General features: G+C 38.4%; 1 protein-coding gene across 2 annotated transcripts in view; it reads left to right on the forward strand.

The window, feature by feature from the left end:
- NAA25 (N-alpha-acetyltransferase 25, NatB auxiliary subunit) overlaps positions 1-22,424 on the forward strand; it is a 72,348-nt gene that overhangs the window by 7,717 nt on the left and 42,207 nt on the right. Inside the window, exons 2-10 of one of the 2 annotated variants that reach the window (XM_040619913.1) lie at positions 3,236-3,321; positions 4,513-4,651; positions 7,120-7,238; positions 11,722-11,796; positions 12,898-13,005; positions 13,472-13,550; positions 17,536-17,647; positions 18,204-18,350; positions 19,449-19,618. In XM_040619913.1, coding sequence (XP_040475847.1) covers positions 3,236-3,321; positions 4,513-4,651; positions 7,120-7,238; positions 11,722-11,796; positions 12,898-13,005; positions 13,472-13,550; positions 17,536-17,647; positions 18,204-18,350; positions 19,449-19,618 — 1,035 coding nt within the window. The remainder of the gene's footprint in view (positions 1-3,235; positions 3,322-4,512; positions 4,652-7,119; positions 7,239-11,721; positions 11,797-12,897; positions 13,006-13,471; positions 13,551-17,535; positions 17,648-18,203; positions 18,351-19,448; positions 19,619-22,424) is intronic. The other variant, XM_040619914.1, reaches the window with a different exon arrangement.

A 22,424-nucleotide genomic window follows, 5' to 3' on the forward strand; every position in this document is an offset into this window, starting at 1 on the left:
TGTTCAGGGTTTGATGGAAACTGGAGGGCTGTCAGGATCTAAAGCTTTTTTTTTTAAAGATTTTTAAAAAATTTATTTATTTGTCAGAGAGAGAGAGAGAGAGCCTGCCAGCACACAAGCAGGGGGAGTGGCAGAGGGAGAAGCAGGCTCCCTGCTGAGCAAGGAGCCTGATGAGGGACTGGATTCCCAGACCCTGGGATAATGACCTGAGCCAAAGGCAGACACTTAACCCACTGAGCCGTCCAGGCATCCCTAAGGTGGCACCCCCTGCCCCCCAATTTTCAGCTGTGCTTTTATCTGTGTGTGTTTATTCTCTGCTTGGTTCTTCAGACTGGTTTTTTTGTTGTTGTTGTTGTTCGTTTGTTTTTTTTCCTGCTTACTTATCAGTTTACCCAGGACCCAACATGTTGGCTTTATGGCCACACCAAGATGTGACCTCTCCCCGCAAGCTTAAATTAATCAGCACTGCCCTGCCCCCAATCCTTTGATAAAGATAAGTGGTATTTTTAATACTTTTATAAATGTTACATGACTGAAGAGGCAAGAGATAACTCCTTTTCTTCATTCCCCATCAACAAACTTGTGTCCCCTAAGGCTCCTTCAAAATGGAAATTCTGGAGTTGCCACTGGTAATGTCAGACTCAAAATATTTATTTCCTTCCAAATGAGGTTCTCAATAGTTTTCTGACTCTGGCTTTGTGACTCATTGTTGCAGTTACAGTTTACCAGGGAGAAACCTGATTCCCCTTTGGTCAAATATCCACACCATTGGGTGTAGTTACAAGGTCTAGACATGGTCATCCAATCCTACCCCTGCAATAGAGGCAGTGGAAACCATTCCCAGAGGAGGGCATGGGCAGGTAGGTACAGAGGAAAAGGTTAAATACTCTTACACTCCTGACCTCTGGTCTCATCCCTTTATGGGCAGATCCTCAGAACTGGGATCTTATCACGGATGCTTAATTACTCTTCAGGGTATGCTCTAAGAACCTGGAGTCTTATAGGAATGAGTCAGAAGTAACTTAGAACTGACTCAGAAAGAGATCAGCATAAGTTACTAGGAAGAGAAAATGTCCTTTATTGAGGTGAAATCCTCTGTCAGGTATTCTGTAAGGACAAATGATAGTATATTGGCTGAGCTATTTAAGAAAACTGGTATTAGATATTTGGGTAGTTAGGCCAAGATTGTACGCTTTTAATGTTTCCTGGTTCTCCAGTCTCTCCACCTGAGTATTAGGTCTTTGATCTTCCTTTCTAGATTGCGATTGCCTCCACAGTGAGTCCGTCTCTTTTTGACCTTCCTCCCTAGATTGTGATTACCTCCAGAGTAGGGCTTCTTAATCTCTTCACCTAGCGTTCTTGGTGCTCATCTATGTTATGGCATTGAAGAAAGACTGAAGAGATGAAACTTATGGGTTTATGTGGCTGTTTTAAGTTTTAGTCAAATATTCATTGAAGGAAAATTGAATTCGTTAGCTAAAATGGTAGTCTCTTTCTGTTATTTGGGGCACTCTGGGCCACCAGGGCCATAGATTATTTTGAGTTGTTTATGCTTCCTCTGTCCCTGTGCTGATTTGGGACCTTGATGGACAGAGTGGGACCATTAGACGTCGTTGATTTTGAACTGGCCTGCATTCAGTCATCTTTCTATAATTAGAATTGACAGCTACCACCCTTGTTGCCCACCTATAACACTCCTTACTTTTCTTCTCTGGAAATGAATCTTTGCTTGTGTGTATCTACACACACACACACACACACACACACACACACATTTTGTTAATGTGCTTTGTCAGAGCAGTTTCAGGTTTATAGAAAAATGAGTGAAAAGCACAGAGTTCCTGTATATATCCCCACACTCCTACCCCCTCCCCCCAGTTTCCCCTATTGTTAATATCTTGATTTAGTGTGGTACTTTGTTTCAGTTGCTGAGCCAATATGATAGGTTTTTAATTTTTTAAAAGATTTTATTCACTTATTTTTGAGAGCGAGCGAGCAGGGGGAGAGGCAGAGGGAGAAGCAGATTCCCCATTGAGTAGAGAGCCCGATGTGGGGCTCCATCCCAGGACCCTGGAATCGTGATCTGAGCCACCCAGGCACCCTGATAGGTTATTTTTAACTAGTGTCCATAGTTTACTAGTTTACATTAGGGTTTATTCTTTGTGTTGTACCTTCTGTGGGTTTTGACAAAAGTATGATGACCTATATCCATCATTATGGTATCATACAAATAGCTTCACTGCACTAAAAATCCCTTGTGCTCCACCCATTCATCCCTTCCCCCAGCCCCTGGTGACCACTGATTGTTGTATTGTCTCTGTAATTTTTGTCTTTTCCAGAATGTCATATAATTGGAATCATATAATATGTAGCCTTGTCAGATTGGCTTCTTTCACATAGCAATATGCATTTAAAGTTCCTCAATTTTTTTTTTGTGCCTTGATAGTGCATTTCTTTTTATCACTGAATAATATTCCATTGTATGGATGTATTATAGTTTTTTTTATCCATTGGCCCATTGAAGGACATCTTGGTTGCTTCCAAAGTTTGGTAGTTGTGAATAAAGCTGCCATAAACATTTATGTGCAGGTTTTTGTGTGGAGGTAAGTTTTCAGCTTATTTGGGTAGATACCAAGGAGCACGATTGCTGATCAGATAAATGGTAGAGTATTTGAAGAAACTGCCAGATTGTCTTCCAAGGTGGTTGTACCATTTTACTCTCCCAGTGGCGCTGAGTGAGAGGTGCTGTTGTTCCATGTACTCACCAGCATTTGATCCATAGCTTGTTTTGAGTTATCTATGCCACATCTGCCCCTACGCTGATTTGGGACCTTGATGAGCAAAGAGGGCCCAGGCAGAGTAGTAGTAGTAGGTTGTGGAGTGACTTGTTTAATCATTTTTCTATATTTAGAATTGACAGCTACCACCATTTCCCATTTATGACACTTCTCATTTTCTTTTAGATCTTCTCATCTGGAAATGAATCTTTGCTTTTGTTAGACTCTGGGATAATAATTGACTTCTTTTTCCTTAACACAATTTTATAACAGGTCTGAGAGATGACTATAGGAATATAAGATTATATTCTGGACCATCCTAGCCATTTAGAGTTAAAATTGGCACCATGATGTTTTTAATACTGAATTAAAATACTTTATGAAACATCTCATACCAGCCTATGCATTTTTCATATTTGATGAAGGAATATAATAACTATCATAATTTGTTTTCATAGATTATCTTGATAATGGTAATAATAAAATGGCAATTCAGCAAGCAGATAAATTGTTGAAGAAACATAAGGATCTTCATTGTGCTAAGGTAAGTTAATTTGCTCTTGAGTTACTTACATTTGGTGGGTTATATATTATAATCTTAAAAGGGAAAAGATGTTAAATCTGTTTAGTGACTGTTTCTTCAGGGTTATTATTTTTTCCCCCACGTTTTGTCTTTTTTTTTTTTTTTTTAAAGATTTTATTTATTTATTCGACAGAGATAGAGACAGCCAGTGAGAGAGGGAACACAAGCAGGGGGAGTGGGAGAGGAAGAAGCAGGCTCATAGCAGAAGAGCCTGATGTGGGGCTCGATCCCATAACGCCGGGATCACGCCCTGAGCCGAAGGCAGACGCTTAACCGCTGTACCACCCAGGCGCCCCTGTTTTGTCTTGTTTTTAAGCAGGCTCCATGCCCAGTGTGGAGCCCAGTGCAGGGCTTGAACTCACAACCCTGAGATCAAGAGTTGCACACGCCACCAACTGAACCAGCCAGGCGCCTCTTTAAGCCATTTATTTTTCTGATTACTTTAATGCCATAAGTAGTATTTAATTAAAAGCTGGCTGTTTATTTCTTTGGATATTTTGGACATAACTTAGCTAATTTAATTATTTTATATTGACAGACTTTTTTTTTAGGCAATGTTGTGCCTTTTATTTTTTTTAAAGTAGGTTCCATGCCCAACATGGGGTTTGAACTCACAACTTTGAGATTGAGAGTTGTATGCTTTACAGACTGACCCAGCCAGGTGCCCCTGTGGTGCCTTCTTATGACTGAAATAGGAAAGAATCTTAATGTGCTGAAATTTTTAGTAAAATATGGTTTACTTGATTAGCAGCCCAGGCATTCCTTACAACTTACCCTGTTTTCAAGTTGGCTTTCTTTGGCTTTTTTTTTTTTTTTTTAAGATTTTATTTATTTTTTTGAGAGAGAGAGAATGACAGAGACAGCATGATGGGGGGAGGGTCAGAGGGAGAAGCAGACTCCCTGTTGAGCAGGGAGCCTGATGCGGGACTTGATCCTAGGACTCCACGGTCATGACCTGAGCTGAAGGAAGTTGCTTAACCAACTGAGCCACCCAGGCACCCTACCATTTTTTTTTTTTTTTTAAAATTTTATTTATTTGACAGCACAAGCGGGGAGCAGGAGAGGGAAACGCAGGCTCCCCTCTGAGCAGGGAGCTTTGGCTCATATTTTCATTTCTGCTCTTTTAAAACTAATATTTTTCCTTTGTATCAGGTTTTAAAGGCAATTGGTTTACAGAGAACTGGAAAGCAAGAGGAAGCCTTCACCTTGGCACAGGAGGTGGCAGCCCTTGAACCCACAGATGACAACTCGCTACAGGCACTGACTATTCTTTACCGGGAGATGCATCGACGTATGTTTCGTTTTCATTGTTTTTAAATCTGAGCTGAAGTTTTTCTTTCTCTTTCTTTTCTTTTTCTTTTTTTTTTGGATTGATTTATTTATTTTAGAAAACACGCAAGGTGGGGAAGGGCAAAGGGAGAGGGGGAGAGAGAATCTTAAGTAGGCTCTACACCCAGCATGGAGCCAAGGTAGGGCTCGATCTCATGATTCTGAGATCGTGACTTGAGCTGAAATTAAGAGTTGGACTTAACCGACTGAGCCACCCAAGGGCCCCAAGTTTTTGTTTATTTCTAACTGAGTCCTCTATTTGTTTGTTTTTCTTATCACTCATGATTTGAGTAGATGGCAATAGGCAAAATAATGCATTAACCATGATTTACAAAGACTGTAGGCAGAAAGGATATTTTATGTGTATTAGTATCCTTGAATTGGAATGAGAACTTGTGGTCAATTTGTGACATTTTGATTTACTAAATGGAAGAGTTACCCTTTTTTACTATTTGATATGGAAAATTTCAAACATAAAAAGAACAGCATAATAAATCCCACTGAACTCATTATCCACATTCAGCAATCATTGTCACATGGCAAATTTTATCTGTATCCCATCCCCCTGCCAGATTATTTCTATGCGTATTCTAGGTAGTCTGCCATTCCACCTGTAAATAAAGTTTTTCATTGTTAATTTCTGAAATCTTTTATTATGGAATAATATATATCTTCCATAATACACGTTATAGAAGATACACTTTACATAACACAGTAGAATACTTGATGGGGAATAATGAACATTCAGGAATCTACCAACCAGCTTAAGAAACAGCATTATCAATACTGACTGCTTCCTGTATGTTCCTTATCAATCTCACTTCCCCTTTTACGTTCCAAGAGGTACTTGCTTTCCTGAATATATTCTATTATCTTTAAAAGAAATCTTTATCACATTTGTTTTTCTAAGTAATACTTTATTAATTTTGCTCTGTTTTGACTTACTTTAAAAGTTTTGCCCTCGGTGCGCCTGGGTGGCTCAGTTGCTTCAGCGGCTGCCTTCAGCTCAGGTCATGATCCCGAGTCCCAGGATCGAGCCCCCATCAGGCTCCCTGCTGAGCAAGGAGTCTGCTTCTCCCTCTGCCCCTCACCCCGCTAGTGCTCTCTCTTGCTCTCTCATGAATAAACAGGTGAAATCTTAAAAAAAAAAAAACAACAAACTTTTGCCCTCAAACCATCACATTGTACACCTTAAAATGTTACAATTTTTATTTGTCAGTTATTCCTCAATGAAGGTGGAAAAAATAAAATTTTGCCAACCTAATGGACAGAAATGTTACTTTATAGTTTTTTCATTTTTTTTTTGAAGATTTTATTGAGAGAGAGAGTGTGCACCTGTGTGCAAGCAGGAGCAGGGAGGGGCAGAGGGAGAGGGAGAAGCAGACTCCCTGTTGAGCAGGGAGCCCGATGGTGGGGCTTGATCCCAGGATCCTGGGATCGTGACCTGAGCTAAAGGTAGACGCTTAACTGACTGAGCCACCCAGGCACCCCTTGTTTTTCTTTTTTTAAAAGACAGAACTTAAGAGTTAGGGTATTATATTTGATTGTTTAGGGATTATGTTGATTTAGGGATATGGATTCTCCCCCAGTGTTGTTTTAAAAATCATTTATCTATCTCACAAATACTGAATGTTTGTCTATGACAAGTATTGTATCCAACTCAAAGATGAAAGATGCTCTCTCTGCCCTTGTGTTACTCACAGTCTATAGGGGCAAATGCAGGGGGACCTGGCTGGCTCAGTTGGTAGAGCATGGGACTCTTGATCTCAGGGTTGTGGGTTCAAGCCCCATGTTGGATGTAGAGCTCAATTAAAAAAAAAAATAAGGGGAAATTCATCAGTAGACTATATTCTACGTTGGGTGTTAATAAATGTAAGAGACTTATTTAAAAAATTTAAAGATGGCAGAGGGAAGCAGTGATCAAACTGGGTTGAGGTGCAGAGAAGGTGTTCAGGGAAGGATTACATATGAACTTGCACAGTTCCTTGCAGAGAGGACTACATTTGAGCTGGGTCTTGGTCTTGGATGATGTTCACTGAGTAGAAAAGGGAGAAAGGAGAATTCAGGCAGAGGGAACAGAGTAAAGGAATGGGGAGTTATGCTATAGCACAGGGAGTCTAGTGGAGCTACAATAGTTTGATGTGCTAGAACACAAGTGCTGCAGGAAATAAGTAGGAAGGAGACAGGCTAGATCCTGGAGGGTCTTATTTATATATTGTAAATATTTTGTGGAGGCCTGAGTTATTCCATGCTTCATCGAATAACACCCAACCAAGAGAAGAGTAATGATCAGATGAGGCAAAACAAATACTCTCTTCTTCCTTAGTGATAGGAGACATCTATTTCCTCCAAAGGGGGAAAAACTAAATGCTGTTAAGATTTAAAGTATACTTCAGTAATTAAAGAATGTCCTATTTCTCTTTATCCTAGCGGAGTTAGTTACAAAACTTTACGAGGCAGCTGTGAAGAAAGTTCCCAATAGTGAGGAGTATCACTCTCACCTCTTCATGGCTTATGCCAGAGTGGGCGAATACAAGAAAATGCAACAGGTAACTTGATTCCAAACCTCCTGGGCAAGTCTCTTTAAATGTGACTTAATTGTAGGAATGTGTGTGCATGCATGGGGGTGTTTGCATGTGTGTGTAGAGCTGAATCTATGTATTTGTGTGTGGAGATCAGGCAGATGCTTTCTGTGTGTGTTTTAAAGATGAACTATTATTCAGGTTCTTTAAGTGTTTTATTTGGGAACTCTTATTGTTCTTTTGTGGCCTGGTGGTATGTTTTGTTTGGTTCTGGTAAGTTGATTTCAGATTGTCCCACTGCATGAGATTGCTGTTGTATTTTCAGAAAATGGGCAGAAATCCCAGAACAAAAAATGAACAGACTATAGAAAGATTAACTTTAAAGTTTACATCTAATTTGTAATTTAACTCTTTGTAACCTGCTGAGATTTTAAAATCCAGCTGGGAGAACTCCCCACTACTTGGATACTTGTCTTTTTTGCTAGAGGCAGCTTATTCGCCAGTTAGCACGTTTTAGATGTTCCATACGTTTAGATTTATGTGAAGGAGCCTCATTCGGACTAGTGGGTGGGTAGAGTCAACATCCCAGAGAAATAAAACTGTTAAGCCTATAGAGGGTTATGATGTCAAACTAGTATTTTTTTACAAATGGCTTTGTTTGTGGGTATAATTTCTTCTGAAAGCAAAGCTTTCTTACTTGGGTTTTTATTTTGTCTTATTCTTTACTTGAAATATCAGGCTATAACAATAGATAAATTAGGGAGGGTGGAAGATACTATATTAATATAAATCCTTTCTCCTTAAAACTAATCTTTGTGTTTGCTTATGCAAGTTTTTAAATTGAAAGAATTTTTTCCCCCAAATATAATTCTTTGAAGAAGTTTTATTTACTGATGGAGTATATTCTCAGGAAAAATATTCAGATATGATAATTTTTCTTTTAATATAAAATTAGTATATATTTTTAAATTGGCAATACTAACATATATATGTAAACCTTTCATATCATTTTTACTTCTAGCAATATGTTTTAAATTATATTAAATGTTCATTAGTACAGATACAGTTAAAGGAATTATGATTCATCCATATGGTAGAATAAAATGCAACACCCCACCTCCCCTCAAATAGTACTGTGTGTCTTTGTCTTTTTCTACCAGTCCATAAAGGATATATCTCTAAAAGGGAGTGTACCAAAATGTTACCAGGTTGTAGGCCTATGGATACTTTTCTTTTAATTTTTTTTTAAAGCATGTGTTAATTTTATGATCCCACAAAACGTATTTTTGAACTATGTCTATTATATATACATGCAATAAAATAAAAAGGACAAGTTCCTGCACAACAATATTAGGGTAAATTTTGAAAAAAGGAAAAAATCTGCCACTTGAACAGATTTTTTTTTTATAGTTGAACTTTACATGTTGGCAGAGATATACATATACTTTTGCATCTTGCTCTTTGGAGCCACTGCTTTGATGTGGCTTAATGGTCGCTGATCCTTAATATGTTGTAGCTATAGCTTGTTTCTTTTTTTGTGTGTTTGTTTTAAAGATTTTACTTATTTATTGAGAGGGAGAGTGAGCTAGAGAGAGAGAAATGGAGCAGGGTGAGGAGTGGAGGGAGAGGGAGAAGCAGACCCCCCGATGAGCAGGGAGCCAGATGATGATGATGACGATGACTATGAGGACAACATGGGGCTTGATACCGGCACTCCGGGATCATGACCTGAGCTGAAGGCAGACGCTTAACCAACTGAGCCACCCAGGAGCCCCGCAATAGCTTTTTTTTACATTATTCCATTCTAATATATTGGAAGAATGGAGCTAGACTAGTGTTAAATGTTTCAGAATGAAATGTCTAGTTTTTATTTTAGCTTTTTTGCTGCTTAAGATAGTCACAATTTCTTAGTTTATATGTGTGTTTATTTTGAAGGTGGTATGTCAGTCTGGGGTAATGGTTAGTTTACAAATTAAATGTCATGTTTCACGAGGGTGAACATTTTTGTTTTATTCACTGCTGAATCCTTAGGGCCTAGAATAGCATCTGCACAATACATTTTTGTTAAATAAATGAATGATTTGCGTTAACTGTTGGAGGTAAAAGGGAGGGAAGCCAGGGAATCAGAAAACTTAAGGACTTCTGTTATCCCAAATGACATCCCTGGCAGATAATATTTAAAATAATCTTGAACGAAGGTTTGCTAGATGTTCAAAGGTGATTGCACTTTTTCTGTAAATGACATCCCTTTCGTCGTTTGTTCATTTGTTTTTTGACATTCCCATAGTCTGCATCACCAATTCACAGCCGTGTTTTTTAAACTTTTCTGTCTTCCAAAGTTTTTTTGTATTAGCGGAGTATCAGTGTCTGCAACATAGCACAGGGTGCAGGCATGAAATTTTTGTCTTATCTTTTGTATTAAAAATTCATATTAATTTTATATTCTCCTTTTTGTTTCTGTATGTCATTATAAAAGTGTTTTCTTTCCCCAAATGATCAAGCAAAATTGGTTTTCTAACACTTTTTATTCCACTCCTCTAGAGTTTGGTGTTAGAATCAGGGACCTTAAGCCATCTTAGACTCTCCTTTTTTTGTGTGTGTGAAGATTTTATTTATTAGAGAGAGAGGGAGAGCAGGCAGAGAGCGAGGAGGGGGGAGGGGCAGAGGCAGAGAGAGAAGCAGACTCCCTCCCCGCTGAGCAGGGAACCTTATTCAGGGCTTGATCCCAGGACCTTGAGATCATGACTTGAGCCAAACGCAGATGCTTAACCGACTGAGCCCCCTACCCTGCCGCCCCCCAGGCGCCCCTTAGACTCTCCTTCTTATCCTTTATGTCCATTTTATCTCTACATCATCTTGACTCTTTCTCCACAGTGTCTTTGAGGTCTGTTTTCTATTTGATCTACCTCATCCTGGTTTAGTTCCTCATTGCTTCATCTTTTCTATTTTTTCCCTTTATGGTACAGGTAAAATACTCTTCCTAGAAGGGTACAGATGTGTACATATCACACCCTTACGTTGTATAACAGACTCCTTTTTGAGTGCTTCACAACAAGGGTATCTCAGTTACCTTTCAGCCCTTTTCCCCACCAGTCCTTTTAATCCTTATTTATAGCCAAACGTCCTATTTGTTCTTGTCAACATATGTCTCTTGTTTCTTTAATATTTTTGTTCAGATTCATTTTGCTTCTACCTAGAATTGATTCACTCACTTAGCCACTCACCCCAAATATTTGTATTTATGTATATGTATCCTTAACCCCGTTTTTGCCTGTAGACATTTTTGACCTTCAAGTTTCATCTGAAAGACTGTGACTTTGAAGAAGGCTGTATTGATTAAGTCCCCTTCCCTGCCTTCCCTTAAAGAAAGAAAAAGAAAGGAATGAACAGACTTAACCATGCCTTTTTTGGAAACAAAAAGGCATGATGTTTTTGTATAGGATGTTTGTTTCTTTTTTGCCAAGTAAAATTTTAGTCATTTGAATATTTGTCTTATCTCTTTCCCTTGCTTTTAAGTGTGTTTGGGACCGGGACTCAATCTCTGTATCATGGGCAGTAATAGACATTTTCTTACACTTAATAGGGGCTCTGTCTGATTTTTCAAGTGGATTGAAGATAGGGAAAAGATTAAAAAACATAAAATAGTAACTGTGACAAAGCTGACTGAGTTCTTAGCATTGATTACTAGTTGGCTGATTATGGGCAGATTCTCAAATTATGCGTGAATAGATCTACTTTGTTCCTTGTTGCCATGTCCCTGCTTTTAAGTATTTCATATTATATATTTCACAAAGAAAGGGTTCAGTTCTAGTTAATGGTATCTTGAAAGAACCTGATTTTTCCTAACCTAAGAATTACTATTTTTTTTAAAAGATTTTATTTATTTATTTCACAGAGAGAGAGACAGCCAGTAAGAGAGGGAACACAAACAGGGGGAGTGGGAAAGGAAGAAGCAGGCTCCCAGCAGAGCAGGGAGCCCGATGCAGGGCTCGATCCCTGGACGCTGGGATCAGGCCCTGGGCCGAAGGCAGATGCTAACGACTGAGCCACCCAGTTGCCCCAAGAATTACCATTTTTTGAATAACTCAGTAAACTTTTCCGATTTTAAGTTTAAATATACTGTCTGGATTTTTTAATTTGTTTTACTCTAACTGGTTAGTGCAGTATTTTTAGTAAGTTTGTTGGTGTACATTCATAAGCCAAGTTTTTTGTTTATTGGTAGTCTATCAAAACAATATTGGATTGCTGTATTTTCCAAAAATACTGGACTTTAATGTGAAGAAATCTGGTTCAAAAGGTGAAATATTCCTGATGTAAAAATTCACCTTCGTGATTACCTATATTGCTATCCACTAGAGAATATCCACCAAGTCACTAGGCGCTTACAGTAACTGGGGTGTATAGATGTGTTGCTGTTCTCCTAGGAAACTTCTTGCCATGTATCTAAATCATTAATTGCCCTCTGTATGATGTTTTCTAAATTAAGTATTTATGGCTCTCTGTCTTTCAGGCTGGCATGGCTCTATATAAGATTGTCCCCAAAAACCCTTACTACTTTTGGTCTGTGATGAGCTTAATTATGCAAGTGAGTATGGCATTCAGAACGGGATTGAGATTTGTTTTTATTTTTGTATATAGTTATTGTCCTTAAATCTTCTTCTGAACACTTCGGGTGTTGCAGCGTGTGTCAAACAGGGATTTTACATATTGTCAGTTGACTTTTTGAGGTGGGGAGTTCTGGTATTTATTCCTTATGAGTTTGGTATATCGGTTTATTTGTGTGTAGCACAGACTCTATATCCCCTGAATCTTAGATCCTTACTGGGTTATTTGATCAAGAATGAGCCTCGAAATATTTGGTATTTTGACTTGAGGTTTGTCTTTAAGACAGTATTGTTTGTTAGTGAACATGTTATTGAACTGGATGGCCTTGTTTTATCAATTCTGGTTTTTGAACCTCAGTTTGCTCTTTTGGAGGATGGAGATGCTTATTTCCCAGAGCTACTGTAAGGACCAAAAGGAGATAGTGTGTAAGAGAAGATGAGGAGGAAAGAGTTAAAATGTAGCAGTTAAGTCAGAGAGGCTCTGGGTTCAGGCAGGTCTTATACTGGTTTCAGTACATGTCTTAACTGTTGGGGAAGCTCTTAGTTTATCTATGAAATAAGCATAATAGCTACCTTGAGCTACTGAGCTCTGAGCAGAATCTCAGGCAATATTAAAATTATTAACATGGATTGATTTTAATTATCAATCTAAGATAATCTTAATTATCAAAACTAGTTAATACTAGGCTGTATAAATGGAAGGTATTGGCGTTTTCCCTCTAATACGTGAACATCTCAAAAGGCTTTTCTCTTCAAACACCTTTACATATAATAAACAGTATAGGCATACTCCCTCTTAACATAGTTCTAGAAAAATGTATGAATAACCCATTTAAAAGTTAGGCCATATTGTGGAAACCCAGTTTGTCAAAAATGTACAGGATGATGAATCTTTAATAAATTTCTTCTAAAGCAAACCACTCTGTAATGTATCTTTGTGGCAAGTTCAGTTTACGTCTGATATTTGACATAGTGGATTGATAATTATGTGCTGGGGTCACAGTAATGGTCTGCCTGGTAATAATATAAATAGTGCAAGCAGGGGAGAAATTAGAGTGAAACGTTTATTTTTTCTTCTATAGTCTATATCGGCACAGGATGAAAACCTCTCAAAAACAATGTTTCTGCCCCTCGCTGAAAGAATGGTAGAAAAAATGGTGAAAGAGGACAAGATAGAAGCCGAGGCTGAAGTGAGTAATGGAAGTCCTACAAAAGCGAATACTTTTGTATTCGCATGAGTTCGATATGCTACAGTAGTATGCTACAGTATTATAAACCACTGTCCTATTCCAGTTAGAGAGCTGGGTCCTCACTCTTGCCTTTTGTGTAAATATGAAGCTTTGGAGGTACCCAGCTTAAGTTTAATGAACATTCTTACTGCTGATTTCATCTCATTTGAAGATAGTGTTCTTTTCTATTAGATACGTTTTAAATTAAAATAAAATAAAATAAATAAAATAAAAAATTTTTTAAGTAGGTTCCACACAGGGCTTGAATTCATGACCTTGATATCAAGACCTGAGCCGATATCAGGAGTCCAGCAGTTAACTGACTCAGCCACCCAGATGCCCCTAGATAACTTTTTAAAAGCATGCAAATGACTATTTTTATTGAAAAGTTTCGATTGTGCGTTTCTTATTTGTTTTTTTCTGTAAGGTTGAACTTTATTATATGATTTTGGAACGTTTGGGGAAGTACCAGGAAGCCTTGGATGTTATCAGAGGAAAATTAGGAGGTAATTTGTAAAGTTTTCTTAAAGTTTTTTTTTTCCTTCTATTTAAACATGAAAAAAAATATTTTTAAAGATTTTATTTATTTGAGAATGAGTGAGAGAGCGAGCACAAGCTGGGGGGGGTGGGAGGAGAGGCTGAGGGAGAAGCAGACTCCCTGCTGAGCACAGAGCCTGACTTCGGGCTCATCCCAGGACCCTGAGACCATGACCTGAGCCAAAGGCAGACGCTTAACCAGCTGAGCCACCCAGGTGCCCAAACACGAAAAATATTTATTGTGGACAATTTCTTCCTTTTACAGAAACATAAAGATATAAAAACACAAAAAAATCACTTGTGATCATTTTATGTTCTTCCAGACTTTCCTGTATGTTATACATTTACTTTTAAAAAATACTTTATTTTATTTTTTAAAAGATTTTATTTATTTATTTGTCAGAGAAGAGAGAGAGAGGGAGAGAGCACAAGTAAGGGAACAGCAGGCAGAGGGAGAAGCAGGATCCCTGCCGAGCAAGGAGCCCCATGTGGGGCTCGATCCCAGGATGCTGGGATCATGACCTGAGCGGAAGGCAGACGCTTAACTGACTGAGCCACCCAGGTGTCCCTAAAAAATATTTTAAAACAAAATAATTCGTGGATTCAAAAAATTCAAGATGTGTGAGAGAAGGATTATACCCCAGATCTCCAATCCTTTGTCCTCTAGGTTCTTAGCCAGTTACTTGTTCTGTGTATCCTTCTAAAGATGTACTTTCCCCTCCCTCTTCGTCCTCCCAGTTTTTTCAAACCGTGAATGAGAATGTACTCTACCTAGCTCATAGAGAAATCTGATTCAGTTGGCACAATGTTTTTATTAAAAGTTTTTTTTTCTTGAAGATTTTTAAATATTGTTTGTCCGTAGTCAGGATTTGTACCCTGGGTACAAACATTCTTTGTTTCCCTGCCTGTCCTATGAAGGCATTTTGAATTTGTGGCTTTTGCTCTGTATCCTCTTATGCCCCCCCCCTTTTTTTTGACTTAACAGTGTGTCTTAGAGATAAACCTCATTACCTCACTATCTTTAATGACTGTCCAGTGTTTCATAGTATAAATGTAGACAATTTACTTAACCAGCCCTTAATGGATATTTAAGTTATTTGCAGAGAACACCTTTGTTACAAACCAGATTGCCCTCTAAGAGCTACGGTGTGTATTCCCACCTGCTGTGTTTACTATCAGTTTGTGAGAGGGCCTGCTTCTTGTATACGTAACAACTTAAACTATTATTTCAAGCTTTTTTTTTTTTTAAGATTTTATTTATTTATTTATTTGAGAGTGAGAGAGTGAGTATGAGGCGGGAGAGGAGCAGAGGGAGAGAGACAAGCAGACTGCATGCTGGGCGTGGAGCCAGTGCGGGGATCAATCATATGACCCTGAGACCAAAACCTGAGCTGAAACCAAGAGTTGGACGCTTAACTAACTGAGCCACCCAGACACACCAAGCTTTATTTTTTTTTTCCCAAGGTACTACACCCAACATGGGGCTGAAACTCAAAATTCTGAGATCAAGAGTCACATGCTCTACTGACTGAGCCAGCCAGGCGCTCCTATTTCAAACTTTTTAATGTTTTTCAACCTGACAGATAAAACATATCTTACAATTTTTATTTAATTCTGAGGGAGGATAATTTTTGATTTGTTTAAAAGCCATTGATAATTTGTATGAGCTGCTTTTCCTTATCCTTTGGCTAGTTCTATTTTTTTTTAAAGATTTTTAATTAATTTATTTGACAGAGAGAGTGACAGGCAGCGATAGAAGGAACACAGCAGGGGGAGTGGGAGAGGAAGAAGCACTCTCCTAGCGGAGAAGCCCGATGTGGGGCTCGATCCTAGAACACCAGGATCACGCCCTGAGCGGAAGGCAGACGCTTAACGACTAAGCCACCCAGGCACCCCCTTTTGCCTAGTTCTAAAAATGTTGTTAATCTTAATGATTTGCAAGAGCACGTTATATGTTAAAGAACTTAGCTCTTGGGGCGCCTGGGTGGCACAGCAGTTAAGCGTCTGCCTTCCGCTCAGGGCGTGATCCCGGCGTTATGGGACCGAGCCCCGTATCAGGCTCCTCCGCTATGAGCCTGCTTCTTCCTCTCCCACTCCCCCTGCTGTGTTCCCTCTCTCGCTGGCTATCTCTATCTCTGTCAAATAAATAAATAAAATCTTTAAAAAAAAAAAAAAGAACTTAGCTCTTTTCCATTGAGGTGAAAATACTTCTTCCCTTTTTGTTGGAAAACTTATTTCTGGGAACATCATAGATTGATTGAGCCATTCCCCTTTGAAGATGTTTATGACAAAGATTTAGGTTCCTAAACATTTACCCATTTTTGAGATTTCCGTAGGAGAAAGTCCTGGAAATCCAGTGTTGTTTTGACAAACCTGGTTTTTAATTGTGCCTTTATAGTCATTGGGGTAATCTAACTATAGATGAGTAGCCTCAGATCTCTCATTAGGGACAGTCATTAAAAAACTTTATTTCAGGGATCCCTTGATGACTCAGTCAGTAAAGCATCTGCCTTTGGCTCAGGTCCTGATCCCACTGCCCTGGGATCGAGTCCCTCATGGGGCTCCTTGCTCAGTGGGGAGCCTGCTTCTCCCTCTGCCTGCCACTTCTCCTGCTTGTGCTTTCTCTCTCTGACAAATAAATAATAAAATCTTAAAAAAATAATAAAATAAAAAAATAAAACCTGTATTTCATAGAGGTGTGTATATCCTTTACTTGACAGTTTGTGGTCATATAACTAACACTAACTGATAGTTAACTAATTATGTAAAACGTAGGCGTTTTTGTTGTTGTTATTTTTTTTTTTAAGATTTATTTATTTGAGAGAGAGAGAGAGAGGGAGAGAAAGTGAGCATGAGCAGGGCGAAGGGGAGGAGAGGAGTAGAAGGAGAGGGAGAAGCAGACTCTTTACTGAGCATGGAGCCTGATGCCGGCAGATCCCAGGACCCTGCGACCATGACCTGAGCTGAAGTTGGACGCTTAACCGATTGAGCCACTCAGGCACCAGCCTCCCCCCCCCCTTTTTAAAAGATCTTATTTATTTATTTGAGAGAGAAAGAGATTATTGTTGTAATGTTACTTATTCTTTAATTTCAGCCTCCTTGCAGATGGGTATAAATCAGCCTCTCTGTTTTTACCCAGCTGGATTGTAGTTTAGGATAGTTAAAATGTAGATTATCTGGGGCGCCTGGGTGGCACAGCGGTTGAGCGTCTGCCTTCGGCTCAGGGCGTGATCCCGGCGTTATGGGATCGAGCCCCACATCAGGCTCTTGAACTATGAGCCTGCTTCTTCCTCTCCCACTCCCCCTGCTTGTGTTCCCTCTCTCGCTGGCTGTCTCTATCTCTGTCGAATGAAGAAATAAATAAAATCTTTAAAAAAAAAATGTAGATTATCTGTAGGAAATTCATAATGTAATTATTGATATCCGTAATCTGCTAAGCTGTTCTGAAAGGTTGGGGCAAATCTAATTTGTTCAGAAACAATAGTCATAGTGTTTCTGTTCCCAGCTGTTGGGAAAGTGTTTGATTCATCTCTGTTCATTTTTGTATTCCTCCTAACATCTCACCTTGCTCATCCCATTCCAGTCCAAGCTCATTCAGTGTTTTGGAACCATATGTATAGATGGGAAATCTGTCTGTGGACTAAATATAATCATTCCTAGATGCTTTTTGGGTTTTATAGGTGTATCCCATGTATTAAATCCTCAACTCAGTACATTTTGGATCCTTGTGGTTTATAGAAAAAAATGATTATAAAAGTTTAGTATCAGAAATGTACTTTTTTCTTTTCAGGAAAATAATCTTTAGTAAGATAATAGTTTGTATCTAGTAGCAGTCCCATTTTTTAAGAGAAGGATTAAGAAAATGTGACATTTTCCTTCCTGTGTTTGGACTTTATTCTGGTTTCTGAGCAGAAATGAAACCAGCTTACCAATTTTTATAACTTTTAATTGTAGAGAAGTTGACAAGTGAGATTCAGAGTCGGGAAAATAAATGCATGGCTATGTATAAGAAGCTGAGCCGGTGGCCAGAGTGCAATGCCCTTTCCAGGCGCCTCTTACTGAAAAAGTGAGTAGATGCTTCTCTTTGGACTATGAGACTGGAGTGGGGGCTCTCAGGTGTCACTACTGAATTTTTTTCTTTTTTTTTGGTCTGTTTCTTTTATATTCCCTGGGCATAAATCTTTTAGTAGTGTGTCCTAGGTATTTTTAAAAGTTTCTGATGAACCTTTCTCTTTCAGTAAAGGGGTGTAATGGAACTTCTGCCACCAGGGTGCTGAGTATTACATCTTCAGGATGAATGCTAAATATCATTAATTTGTTAAATTCAGTATTGGTCTAAAAGAAACACGTTCCCCGCTGCCCCCCTGCCCTATTTTGGGGAAGTGCTAATGTGGGAGTTTTCTGTTGGGAATATTAGTTTTCTGGACCTTGTTATTTCATTGAAGGAGATAATTGTTTCCTGAAAGTTTTTTACTTTTTTTTTTTCTTTAAAAGTTTCTTACTTTGAAAATGCCTCTGGAGTTGCCCTGTTAGGGCGGCAGAGGAAACTCAGAGGGAGGGTTGGGCTTCTAGTAAAGACAAAAATGTAATCTAGAAAATAAGTTGAGTATCATGGTTCCTAGGGCCGACTTGTCACAACTTGGGTTTAATCCTGTGTGCACCATTCAATCTGATTTTAGCTCAGATGACTGGCAGTTCTATCTGACTTATTTCGATTCTGTCTTTCGACTGATTGAAGAGTCCTGGACTCCTCCTGCTGAAGGTGAACAGTAAGTTGACTCCTTTCCTGAGTTACAGTGGCACTTTTTAGCACGGTGTAGCAGAAGGATTTCACTGGAAGCCTAATAGAATTCTCTTTTTTGGTCTCAATAGTGTATCCCTTTCAAAGTAAGATTTTTCATTTTTTAAAAATTATAAAATAAATATGTGTTCACCGTAAAAATCTTAAACTAGTGCAGAAATGTATGGTGTAGAAAGTGTTTGTTTCTAGTTATCTCACCATCCCAGAAATAACATATTTTTTTCCTTTTTCCACTTTCACTGAGCTATAAGTGACTCAGAGGTAACTCCTTTTTTTTTTTTTTTTTTTAAAGTAATCTCTACGCCCAGTGTGGGGCTTGAATTCATGACCCCTCGAGCCAGCTGGGTCCCCACAGAGATAACTCTTGATAGCAGTTTAGAGTCTTTTCTTCCAGATTTATTTCTGTCGATATAGTAACATAATTATTCTCATTATTTAACATAAAAATTCAGTCATATTAGGCATAATGGTTTGCAACCTGATATTTTCTCCCTTAAAATATATCTTGGAAAAAATAATATATATCTTGGGCGTGTTCCATATATGGTATATATAGATTGGTTTCATCCTTTTTAGTGACTTAAGAGAACTCCACTTTAGAGGTGTTACATAATTCATTTAACCTGTCCCCCATTGATGGACTGATGGACACTTGGATTGTTGCTGGTTTCCTTTTTTTTCCCCTTTGCTATTCTAGACAAAAACACAAACATAAATGGGATCTTTTGAAAAAGTAAGCATGATTTAAGATGGTGATGAGCTGATGCTTACTTTTTTATTAGGCAATATTTTATAAAGTTATCCATTCTTTTTTTTTTTTTTTTTTTGAGAAAGAGGTAGAGGTAATTAGTCACGGTGCAGTAATCAGATGCCAAAATTGGGAGTAATCCTATTCCATGTTACTTGTCAGAATGTGCTCATAGTTATCTTCTACTCCCATATTTTATAATTATCAGAGTGCTTTTTATTTTTCAATTTGTTTCTTGAAATCAGTTTGGCTTTACTTTTAAGTTTTAGGATGGACAATAGAGGTACAAGATACCTTTTTTCATGTGTTTATACCTAGCTCTTTAGAAGGAGAAGTGCATTATTCTGCAGAAGAAGCTGTGAAGTTTATAGAAGATCGGATAACAGAAGAATCGAAAAGTTCCCGCCATCTCCGAGGACCACATCTCGCTAAATTGGAACTGATTAGACGTTTAAGACGTCAGGGTTTTAATGATGAGTACAAACTGGGTAAGAACCCTTAATATTATTTGGAGAAGATACTGGGATGCCCTCCATACCCAAGTGCAGTGTTCATTCTCTGAGGTCTCTGATGATGAAGACATGTTGGGAGGCAAACATCTTCATAACCTGAAAATATTTACTCATGAATGGATTACTGATACCATTAGCCCTCAGTCATATCTTCAACTCGACATTAGCATCTCTTCCTCTTCCACCAGAGTCTTTATCAGGCATTCTTTTTTGACCCAACGTTAATGTCAAAATCAGTTTCAAAATAAAATAGCCAGTTTTGTAAAAGTTTCAAGATTTCATGAAGTGGATGAAAGGTTTCTTGAAAATCTGCTTCAAGCACTCACAAAACCATTGATGAAAGAACATATAGCAGAGTTAGAGCAATTAACAGTTAAGAGAAAATTTACAAGGACAATGACAAGAGAGGAGAAAAACATGATTTGGGTAGTAGAACATGAAGAGAGGCCTTCAGGAAAGTTGGTGAAGCCCTTAGATGTTTTTTGAAAATGGTTCTTTCTGAGCTTATTTCACAAGAAATGAAGGGTGTCATATTGTGCTAGTTCAAAATTTTGTTGAAAAAATGGCACCCTTTTCCTCCGAAAGCAGTAATTCTTTGCTCATGCTAAGAATTAGCTTATAGTTTAGTTATAACCTAAATTTTATTAAGTTTAAGATAATAAACTTTCTTAATTTTTTAATTTCATTTTTTTAAAGATAAAGCTCCAAAGAAAACTTTTTTCCTCCTGCTTATCATTATGGAGATTTGGTTTCATTAAAAGTTGATCAGGAGGGTCTTTTTTATTTTATTTTTATTTATTTATTTATTTATTTATTTATTTATTTAAAGATTTTATTTATTCATTTAACAGAGAGAGATAGCCAGCGAGAGAGGGAACACAAGCAGGGGGAGTGGGAGAGGAAGAAGCCGGCTCCCAGCAGAGGAGTCTGATGTGGGGCTCGATCCCATAACGCCGGGATCACGCCCTGAGCCGAAGGCAGACGCTTAACGACTGAGCCACCCAGGCGCCCCCAGGAGGGTCTTTTTTAGTCACCAGTTGTCCTGAGATGATGAGCACTTCCAGTATCTAAAACCTATCTTAGATCATCTCTGTTCATTTTAATCATCTAATGCTCTTTGCAGCTCTTTCTAAAATTAACTGTGGACTTCTCTCATTCCCTTTGTAGAGTTTTCATAGTCAGTTTTGAATTCCATGTTGACTCCTTTAGGTCTACTTCTGGAACCTTAGTCTCTATTAGTTCCAGAATTGCAAATGAAAATTTTCATTTGATCCTCAGCAAAATGTTAAGATAGATTCCAAAGAATTGCTTCTTTCCAAAGCTGGATATAAAAGTATGTGGATCTGCTTTGGCACTTGCTATGTCCATCTCCTGTCTTTGTCTTCTTTCTTACCAGACTGCATAATAGAAATTTGTGAGCTTGGCTAGTCTCCACAATTTTTTTTCCAAAGTAAACTCTACTTGCAACATGGGGCTTGAACTCACAACCCCAAAATCAAGAGTCACATGCTCTACCAATTGAGCCAGTTAGGCGTCCCTCCACAAATTTTTTTTTTAAGATTTTATTTATTTTTTTGAGAGAGAGTGCAAGCAGGGAGGAAGGGACAGAAGGAGAGGGAGAAGCCAACTCCCTGCTGAGCAGACCCTGGGATCATGATCTGAGCCGGAGACAGATACTTAACCGACTGAGCCACCCAGGCATCCCCACAAAATTTTTTTTACCCAGACCAGTAAGTGATTCTTAGTGTCTTGGATCAGATTTCTGTGAGAATCTGATTAAAGCCATGGACTTTTGTTCCCAGAAATGTGAACAGAAACCAAGACCTAAAATCTTACAGAAACTCTGGTTCAATTTGAGAGCATTTTTTTTTTATTGTTTTAGTTTTTGTTTTTAATTTTTTTGTTTTTTTAATTTTTTGTTTTTAATTTTGTTTTTAATTTGAGGAAAAATAAAAGGCACTGGTAGCTTTTGCAGATCCAGGTTTAAATTTTCCATAGTGAGTGATCTTGTTGGGAGCTATTGGCTTATGACTCTTCCCATTTATTTTCTCTTCTGTTGGTGTGCCTGTTAAACATTCCCTTTAATTTAGTTAACATTTAATACTTGTTAAGTAGTTCAAGAATGGTAGAAAGAAGCATGTTTGTTTAATGTTTGTATATAAACTTCAGTCTTTATTTAAACTTTAATGAAAACTTTTTAGTTAATTAAACTTTAATTAATGAAAAGTGTCGCATTTCCTAAGTGTAATAACAAGTAAACTGAGATGGTAAGATTCAGCTCCTTTTAAAGTAGTTGTTTAAATGGGCAAGCCATCCTGCAGCCCTCATTGTCATTCTCATTCAAGCAAACTTTTATTTATTAAAGATTTTATTTATTTATTAGAAAGAGTGCATGGGGCGCCTGGGTGGCACAGCGGTTAAGCGTCTGCCTTCGGCTCAGGGCGTGATCCCGGCGTTATGGGATCGAGCCCCACATCAGGCTCCTCCGCTATGAGCCTGCTTCTTCCTCTCCCACTCCCCCTGCTTGTGTTCCCTCTCTCGCTGGCTGTCTCTATCTCTGTCGAATAAATAAATAAAAAAATCTTTAAAAAAAAAAAAAGAAAGAAAGAAAGAGTGCATATGAGCCGGGGGGAGGGGCAAAGGGAGAAGCAGACTCCCCGATGGGTAGGGAGCCCGATGTAGGGCTCGATCCCAGGACCCCGAGGTCATGACCTGAGCCGAGGGCAGGCTTAACCAACTGAGCCACCCAGGCGTCCAATCCACAAAATTTTAATTTAATTGA

The sequence above is a fragment of the Ursus maritimus genome, unplaced genomic scaffold, assembly GCF_017311325.1.
Source record: "Ursus maritimus isolate PB19 unplaced genomic scaffold, ASM1731132v1 scaffold_33, whole genome shotgun sequence".
In the NCBI taxonomy this organism is placed as follows: domain Eukaryota; kingdom Metazoa; phylum Chordata; class Mammalia; order Carnivora; family Ursidae; genus Ursus; species Ursus maritimus.